Source organism: Molothrus aeneus, chromosome 11 (genome assembly GCF_037042795.1).
Source record: "Molothrus aeneus isolate 106 chromosome 11, BPBGC_Maene_1.0, whole genome shotgun sequence".
Taxonomy (NCBI): domain Eukaryota; kingdom Metazoa; phylum Chordata; class Aves; order Passeriformes; family Icteridae; genus Molothrus; species Molothrus aeneus.
Genome location: NC_089656.1, coordinates 13,089,216 through 13,099,027, shown reverse-complemented (window position 1 = coordinate 13,099,027; position 9,812 = coordinate 13,089,216). Strand labels below are relative to the sequence as shown.

The following is a 9,812-nucleotide window of genomic DNA, read 5'->3' as shown; positions in this document are numbered from 1 at the left end:
GCTTGGTTTAAATCAAGCTGTGGATTCTGCTGCTGCTTTACTAAGTATTGTGGATTAGTTAAAAGCATGAGTGAATTAAGGGGATGGAAATAGTGCTCCAGAAAACAGCATGCAAATTTGTGGATGCAGTCTTCTAATAATTCCCTGTCAGCAGAACTAATGGACATCAGAAATTTCATTTCATTAAAAGCATTTTGTGGAACCTACTTGTGATGTTGAAAGTCTGCTTGTTCAGTTTATAGGCTTTTATAAAATAATTCTTTTTAACTCTAGGGCAACATTCTAATAATGTTGCTTTTTCATGAGGCCATGAGGGTTTCATCCTGTGGGCTGTGGCCAGCAAAGCAGGGGTGAGCAGACTGAAGTGTGTGCTTGGGTCTAAAGCCTGGGCTGAATGTTAGCACAGCTAACTCATAACAGCATTGCTGAACACCTGGGGGTGAGATAACTCCTCACCTCAGATCCCTGTTGGATCAGTAAAAGGACTTTCAGCAGTCACACTTCCTGCCCTCTCTGATGACACAAGAGAGACAGGAGATCTATTGAGGGTCTCTGGTATTGTGAGAACTCCCAGCTTCCAGAAAAGCATCCTGAAGGAATTTAGAGCACCTTTTGGGTGCCCTGAGACTTGGGGAAGATTGGTTTGGTTCACCTGTGGCTGAAGTGCCCCAGACAGAAGCTTTGTTTCCCTCTGTTTAATCAGCCAAGAGCTTAGCTGCACGTGTATGAATATCTGCCTCTCCCACTGAACTTCCCTCTTGGGCTGGGATAGCTTGGGAAGGAATAAATGAAATCACATTCCTTCTTGTTCTGTCTCTCTGACATCAGGGATTCTATGAGAATGTTATTTCAGACTGAGGTTTCTGGGAGACAGCAGTGAAGATCTACCAAACCAGGTGCACAAAATATGATCAGGAAAGAGTGAGAGGTGAAGGTTTGCTTCACTGAGAAAAGGGAAGGGAAGAGGCATGACAGAAACCATTCAGTATAGACAAGCACTGCTATAAAGAAGATGGTGATGAGCTGCTCTACAAGCCATCCAAAAGCAGCAATCTAATTTGCAACCAGGAAAATTTGGGGTAGGCATTATTGTGAGCTCAGCTGTAAAGACTGAAATTTCCATGATTAGATCTTTTCAGACAAATATGTTGGGAATCTGTGGGTTCTGTCTGGACCAAGCAGATGACTAGATGGCTGAAATGTGCTGGTGTGACAAACACCAAAATCTTCCCTGGAGAGGAAGCCTGCAGATGTTCTGAATTCAGCTGGAGTTGTTCAGCTCCATGGCCACAGACCATTCAGCCAAAAGCAGCAATGAGGGATCACTTTTGTCTATTCACGGTGAAAAATCAAGTGCTCAGAGATAAGAAGCTCTGGTTAATAATTTGTTGGCCTGCCCAGAACTGTGACACTCCTGGTGCTCCTGGTTCACAACTGTGTTTCCTGACAAAGAGATTGGCTTCTCTGTCTGTCGGCTTGATTCATCTGGATGTCTCCGGTGAGTTTAAATAATTCATGACGATGAAAGTTTATTTTTGTGTCATCTCAGAATGGTAATGAGGGTTTGTGGAAGCTGGGAGATGCAGAGGGAAGCAGCAGGGTGCAGCTGCAGCCTTTGCATGGGTGATGTGTTCCCATGATTAGTGGGTCAGATGCCAGGCAGGCAGCAGGAGCGGGGGCTTCTCGCACACTGCCCATCCCAGAGCTCCTGCTCTCAGCTCCACAGATCACCAAGGCCTCCTTCTCCCCAGCCAAGCTCAGGGCACAGCTCACTGTGGCTCTCCTCTGCCTGTACTATAGGTTAACAGGTGTGGGAAGATCAAATATGAAACACTTTGTTTTCTACCTGCATTTAACTGGAAGTGTTTTCATGTCCAGACACTTGATCGGCAAACCTGAGAGCTAAACTGGGGACTCTTCAACTGCTGTGATGAAAATGTATTGCTTGAGCTGAAGCAGCCAAGCTGTGAGACCTCCTGTCTGCATACTGGAGGGCTGATCATGGAATTACAGAATGGTTTGGGTTGGAAGGGATCTTTAAAGGTCATCTAATCTAACCCCACTGCTGTGAGCAGGAACATCTTCAACCAGGTCAGGTTGCTGAGAGCCCCATCCAGCCTGGACATGAATGTTTCCAGGATCATGATAATTCTACAGCCCACAGTGCCTGGAAGTGGAGAAAGTGGCCAGGAACTGCAGAGGGATTCTTTCTGTGGCCATAAGGGAGCATGGTTGGATATGAAAGAACAAAACTGTACTCCAGCTGAGGATAACCTAACAAAACCTGTGTGTTGGTCTCCTGTCACCCATTTATAATGGTTACACTCACTGTACCTTTCTGAGAGACCTGCAAGAAGGTTCATGATCCTGTGTGACACAGGGAACCAGTGCACACGGGTTTGGGGAGTGCACAGTGGCCCCAGAACTGGAGGTGCTGGCTTGGCATCAAACCCACTGATGAGGAGTAGATCACACACCCAAATCAGTGGTGGTGGCCCATCCTGGTGGTGGTCAAGTCATCCTCCTGCTTTAAATAGACCATGGTGGGGGGGATGCTTTGGCACTTACTGAAGTAAAACCTGTAGTGAAACCAATGGGAGGGAGCTCTAGCCTGCATCTTTAGCCTCCTTGCCTGCAATACACTACAGCATCAGCCTGGCTGGGGAGAGCTCTGTGGTCCCTTTGCTAAGCACTCCTGTACAGCCACATTTCTCATTACCTGTGTACTCAGGAAAGCAGATACTCAGTGGAGATTTCTTAATTTTTTCCTCAAATATGTCCTTCTTGTTTAGAAACAGGATGATAGATGTATCTGTGAACCACTTGTTGTTGCAGATGCTGTCAAAAAGCTTCAGAGACTCGTGCATGCGGTTCTGCAATAGAAAGGAAAGATCACATCAGGCCAAGGCCAGCGACCCAGGGATGTTCAACATGTAGGGAAATCTAAAACAACTAAATTAAGGAGGAAAGCAACAAAAAAGAAAATCTACAATATACATAATAAATTTATGTATACATACAGCTGAACATATACATACACAGATACAATCCCTATTACATTTGACATACAATTAGTAACTTAAGGGCATTTAACAATACAGAGCTGTTTTGATTTTGCATAACATTAATTTACAGGATCCCAGCTCATAGAAATCATCATGCACCATGCATGGATGGAGAATTATTTTTGCCCTTTGATCAGATTTATGTGTTGGTGTAGCTCATGCAGATTTTCTAAAATGTTTTCAATAATTTTTCTAAAATGTTTTTTCCACTTTCTTGAATGTGTGCGGCACACAACTGGTTACATTAACCAAGGACTGGTAGATCCTTGAATTAATCTAGAGTTGGAAGCAGACATCAAGGTGACATAATTTTGGAAATGACCTTGCCGTGACCTTTGACTGGTTTTGTTATTTTGTTTAGTGTTTTCTGTTGTTGCGCTTTTAATTTTTAAACGTTTTGGTTTTAGTTCTCTTGGAAGACGGCTCAACAGAAAGTGTCTCACAGAGAAGAAAAAAGTGAAAAAGGAAGAGAAAATAGTATAAAAAGGAAAAACATAACAAAGAACATCTAAGAACAACCAGACTATAAGTCAGGCAGCTACCACTGGTGTTAGCTCATGCCTCTAGAAGAAGATTAGCAGAAGAGCCATACATCCAAATGTACGCACAACGAGAAGGCAGCTTTTTGGTTATAGGTCATGCAAAAAAGGACACGGAAAAGGAGAGAGATAAGAGAAATGGAAAAACCAGACCAGTTAGAGAGTTGCAAAGTCTGCCACATGGGGTTTATGGTGGTGGAAAGAGCTCACGGCAAAGTCAACCAAGTGTCATGTTCCCCGCTGCTTTCAACTCCCAATTCGGTTTTTCTTTTTTTTTTTTTTTTTTTTTCTCGGTTCAAGAGAAGCTTCATACCTGCCAAATTTGGTTGGTCTCTCAAATGCTCATTTTTTGGCCTTTGTTTGGCTAGATAAGGTCAGACGGCCGAGGTAAAGCTGTGGAGGTGCCGAGGCTGGCGACGTTTGGCGCCGAGGCCGACGCCGGAGCGCGCACGCCGGTCGCGTGGCCGTCTCTCAGCCGGGAGCCGGGGAGCGCAGAGAGCAGGCGCGGTGAGGATGAAGCACACCCAAGAGTCAGGGATTATCAAAGGCAAAGCATGGTACAGACCAGACCGGCTCCTCGGCTTTTCCAGCGGGATCTCCTTGGGACTGCACTCCCCAAACCCGCCAGTGTGCATAAGAAACCAGTTACAGCCATCACCACAGGGACACTGGAGAGAACAGGGCTGCACGAGAGGGTTTTTGGGGTGGGTGCAGCATGTCCTGTTCCCCCCAGCCCTGGATTTAGGAGTGTGGAGTGGCACCTGAGTCAGCCGGGGGCCTTCACCCCTCTCCCACTCCATTTCACACCTGTGCTGGCATAAAGTTGAGCCCAGCACTTCACTGATTAACACATTTCTTGTCATTGATATGCTTTAGCGTCTACGGAAAGTTTTATATAGATAGAAGAAGCTCCATGGATGAAAGAAACATCTGATTCAGCCCACAGTGAAACAGGACACATGGGATTTGCTGTGCCCTGTCTTGAATGACCACACATTTCCCCACCATTTGTATCGACACATGGGGACGACGCGATCACACACAAACGTAAAAATGCATTTGCTCATTGGGTCTCAGTTGCAACACGTTGCTTATCTGGATCACCCTGTGCCTGTGGGCTGGCTTTTGCTAACCCATTTGGTGCTGGCTGCTGTGGGAGCTCCTGGAGCAATGCTCCCCTTTGCTACTTGTAGTGCCAAAATTGTAACCACATGGAAACCTGGTGTACAAAGGTTTTGTACAGGAGATCCTTGGATACCCAAAGCCTTTGGGAGGAGAGAATGAAGTGGAACGTGGTCAGGGGAACAGAAAGTGAATACAATTATCCATTTTTTAAAGCAAGGTCTCTCAGAGAACATTTTAAATAACATTTTTATAATTCTTGCTGATTTAAATTAAAGTGTGGAGAAACATGGGAATGCTGCTTGTGGGCTAAACCCACAGCTCATGCACAGCAGCCATTAGCCACCTGGGCAGCCTCGTGCCATGGCCACCACACTGCACAGCCCTGGTGGAGAGCAGAAGGGTGAAACTGCTCTTCATGGCATGGGGAGCACCATGGGTGACATTGGGTTTGTCTAAGAAACAGAAGCTGAGGACTTCTGAGCTGGGCTTCATGGTTAAGTGAAGCCAACTTTTCTACAGTTGTACAACTAAGTACGGATCCTACAGAAGTCCTCTTACTTCTCTGATCCAGTTTGATCAATTTGCATTAGTTCCTAACAAATAATGACTATTAGTGTTCAGTGGTAACCAGAATATAGAATCCCAGAATCATACACACACAGCACAAACCAATACATCCCACTAGAACATGAGGGTTACACTGAATGACCTCTATTCCTTTCAGATTCCAGAAACAAGGTCCAAAGATTCCTAAGGCTGTCTGACCTGGCTTTCTGATCTCTACATGTTGATTTTCCCTCCAGCTTTGCCAGTCAGACAAGTAAACATAATGAACTAATCTGCCAACTCATCCTTATTTGGGTGAGTAATGTTTTTGGTCTTAAAATCCACCTTTTCCTTCCCCACCACTAAAGAGAAGATGACATTATTCCAAAGCCAAAAGATGACATTATTCAAAAGACATAAATTCCTTTCTGTGTGTGGCAAAGGCGCAGAGCAATATTCTGGTGAGCAGGCACAGATGCTTCTGTTGTCATACCTGGATGCCATATGGGAAATGGTGTTGCATTCCAGGAGGGCTTCTGGGAGCCCATGCATGGACACAAGCTGTCCTGGTGCTGGCTAGCATCAGGTATCCTCACTATCTCCCTTTCCTTTCCCTCCCCAACTGTTACTGGTTCAATAGATGTTTGTAAGAGCCCTGCAACTGCTCAGGCAGACCCAGGTGCAGAGGCAAGGATGAGGAAGCAGTGTCTGGGTACCATATGTAAAAGGACAGACTGCTGCTGAAGGAGGAATAAGAAGTTAAATCCCCCATATAATACCCCTCCTCCCAGTAAATCCACAGTGGAAGATCAGTTTAGTCCCTTAGAACTTGGCTGGGGCCCCTTTCTGCTGTGATAGACCAGATGTGCCTATTCTGCTAGGAGGAACTAAAGATTATGCTCCTCATACTTTTAGGTGAAGTGACACAAATTATTTCACCTGCTTTTGGACCCATCATGCTGCTTTTTCTCACTTTATGTTGGGTCTCTTATTAAGGGAAGAGCTCTTCAGACATTGATTTCTTAATGTCACTTCCTATTTCAAAATCGGTATTTTAAATCCTTACACCGGCAAATATTTCGTACCCCAACAAGAAAAGTAGCCCCAAAAACCATGTTACATAGGAGTAACCACTCACCCATGCACATTCAAAGTCCAGTTAACTTCTGCACAGGACAAGAGACAGAATTGCTCATAGCTGAGATCAGATGTCATTGCACAGCCATCACTGATGTGAAGAGCAAACAGCTTTTCACTCAGTGTGAGGGAGAAAGGATGCTGCAGTCAAGACCCTGCCCAGGCAGAAACACACTTACAAAAACCATATTTTTTTTTACCAGAGCATGGGAGGAGACTTGGTGTTTTCTGCAACACCCAGTTGATTCAATATTTTCTGTTTTCCTTGGTGATTAAGTGCTAGCTGTCTCATGAACTGTAAAGACACTGATGGTTTTCCTAAGCACAGCAACTCCATATTTCCCCTCCTGCTTATATTTCCTAAGATGTCCAAGCCACTTTGGCTTGCTTTGTCACTCCTAAGGCAATTTCTGAGCACTGAAATTCCATTTTCCTTGTCCAATGACAGCAGAGAGAGCACAGCAACCAGGTCATGCAGTGTGATCCAAACCAACAGGCCAACACTAATGCACCAAGGGTTACCAGCACAGAGCCTTCCACCCATCCCATCCTCAGCAACAGGGACACAAACAATGCTTGCATATCTTGCCTAGATATGGTTGACCTAAATATCTTAGCTTCAGAGGCAGCAATGTGCAGCATCAACATCTCCCTCTCTTGCCATGACTCCTTTGAATTTGTAAAGTAAAAAACCAGAGGATAGTCTCAGTTCCCATGGCAGGTCCCATTCCATTGCTGTTTTTAAAAAAATTCCATTAGGAATTCTGTTTAGAAAGAACAATGGAAATCTACCTTTGTGAATCATCTTCTCTAGTTTTACTGAGTGATATGACTGTCCCTCTCTCTTCCCAGATTACAGAGCTGAGGCTTTTCCTTCTGTAACTTCAGCTTATGAAACAAAAAGATCAGTCACAAATGAGACGAAACAGCCTTGTTATGCAAAGACATAATCCAGGGGAGGTGTTCTGCCAGTTAAAGCAGGATGTTCCCACTGTGTACAAATATGGCAGAGAGCCTGGCAGGTCCTTGTGAAGGACTTGGTAAAGGCACAGGCAGGTGTAATACCTTGAGGGCAGTGCCTTGTGTGTTGGATGGGCTGGGCAGAGGGTACTGTTTTGCCACATGAGCTCTGGCTTGGGATGTGGCTGGCAGCAATGGGACTGATGAAGGCATTGCTTGAATCTCTCTCATGCCTTGTTCCTCTCCCCTGGGAGCTGGGCACACAGGGACACAGTTTAGATTTGCCAACAGCAGCATAAGGTGTTGGAAGCAACGGGCGAAGTTGGATTCAGCAGTACTGAGAGTTTCTGTGAAAAGTGTGATCTTTACGGGTGTATGAGCCTAAAAATCACAGATGCAGAAAGTTTTCTTTATTTTCTTTATGTCTTTCTGATCTGGACATAGGGGAGTACTTGCTTTCCTCGACTCCTGCTGTGTGGCTCTTTGTGACAGGGAATTAGAAAGAAAATACATCCCTTATAAAAGACTGCCTGCCCTTAAGAAGTAGGGACAGCTTCAAACACAACGATCTTGTTTTAGCTGCTGCTGGAGGATGAGTGCTCAATCTTTTGAAACAAAGAGCACAATAACCCACAAAACAACGTTACAAGCATAGAGCTGGGTTTGAATTTTAAGGGCAGCGACAGGTCAGAGAGTGCTTCACCCAGCCTTGTTTAACCAGCTGTTTGGAAAGGATTCTCAATAAACCTGTTTGTGAGCTCTTTTTGGTGACACAAGCTGACCCTACACTTGTCCCACCTGGAGCTTACCAAGGTGAGTCTGTCCTGGTCCACGTGATGCTGACTGCATCAGAAATGCAGTTTCCTCCACCTGAAGTGTGGTTTGACTTACAGAAGTGCAAAAAGCACCTGTGAAATCTTGTGCTCGTTGACAACAGTGTGCTGAGTGCAGGAGGAAAAGCCATTCTCTATCTGCACCCCGATTTGGAAGGGGTTTTTTGGACCCTGATATGCAGTCAGGTTCTTTCCCTCTCATGGCTCCATGCCAGCAATGAAAGCTCTCTCCAAGTCCTTTCATACTCATGGAGACATCTGTACAGCCCCCAAACCTTCAGTGGCTCAACACAGCTGCCAGTGTAGTAAGTGTCTCTAAAAAACGAAGCTGGAGGAGCAGCATCCAGCTCACTTTCTCAGCTGCCTCCTCTTTGTGTTTTCCAAGTGAGAAGCAATAGAAGCTGATTGACGTCATGCAAGCCGGCAGATGTGACGGATGCAGACAGCAAATCAGCTGACTGAGGAGGAGATGCTGCTGCTTTACTGCTGGGCTTTTGGGGAGGCACCACATTGCCAAGGAGGGGGCAAATGCTTGGGGGAAGCGTTTGCTTCCCCTTCAGATCACCTGGGAGGGGCCAGGGTCTGTGGGTGCCACGTTTTCCACCTGCCATTTGTGATGGGGATACAATAGGGCAGGCAAGATCCAACACCACTGTTTTTTCCTGTGCACTGGCCTTGCTCAGGGCTGTTTATTTGGGTTAGGCAGGGGCGTCCTGCCGGTGATGCCGAATGCTTTCGCCGTTTACGCCGAATGTGTAAATGAGCAGCAGCTGCCTCTGCCCTCCTGTTGCTCAGCATCCCCCAAAATGTGTTGTGAACAGGGACTGAAATAGCAAGCAAATGTCAGTGCTGTGCCAGAGCTGCACCAGGCTGCTCTCCTGCTGCAAAGGGAAAGTTGGAGATGCATAAATCCCGGTTTCTGCAGTGTGGCACTTCAGGGGGCAGGCTGAGCTGGCTCTGGGGTGGTGCTGGGTGAGGGACAATCACTGGCAGGGCTCTCCCCAGGAGAGATGCTTTAACCTCCAGTTCAGAGGAGCAGAGTAAAGGCTGACATTTAAAAAATGGCATTGGCATTCAGGCCTTTCCATTTTGTGCTCCATGGCTTTGAATCACAGGCTCTGACTTGTGTAGATGGGCACCCAAAGGTGACCTGGATTAAAAGCTGCCTTTGGCTTCACAATTTGGGTGTCACAATCCAAGCTATACTTACAGAGCACCTTGCTCTCTACTCATATCTGCTCCTGGACCTTCCCTCTCCCTCTGTGTTCTTCTGTGTCTCGTGGCTGATTTTGCTGCCCAGCTGCAGAGCTCTATAGTGTTGAGCTAATGGCTGGATTTTTCAAATCATGTCAGGAGATTTTGGTTCCTTCCCAGTAAATCCTACTGGGCTGAGCATCCTTCAACGTATCAGGGCCAGGGTCAGAAGGAGGAGACAACTGGGGATTATAAATAGGTGGACATGACAGGATGTAGAGTGTCTCAGTCAGTCTGGAGGGAGACACAGTCATGATCACAGAATCACAAGGACCATCCAATCCAGCTCCTGGTTCTGCACAGAACAACCCCAAGAGTCACACCATGTGCCTGAGAGCATTGTCAAAATGCTT

General features: G+C 46.0%; 1 protein-coding gene across 2 annotated transcripts in view; it reads right to left on the bottom strand.

Annotated features, from left to right (window-relative positions):
* GNAO1 (G protein subunit alpha o1) overlaps nucleotides 1-9,812 on the bottom strand; it is a 141,350-nt gene that overhangs the window by 14,181 nt on the left and 117,357 nt on the right. Inside the window, exon 7 of one of the 2 annotated variants that reach the window (XM_066557214.1) lies at nucleotides 2,720-2,873. The exons of the other annotated variant lie outside the window; for it this stretch is intronic. Coding sequence (XP_066413311.1) covers nucleotides 2,720-2,873 — 154 coding nt within the window. The remainder of the gene's footprint in view (nucleotides 1-2,719; nucleotides 2,874-9,812) is intronic. 2 annotated transcript variants of the gene reach the window in all.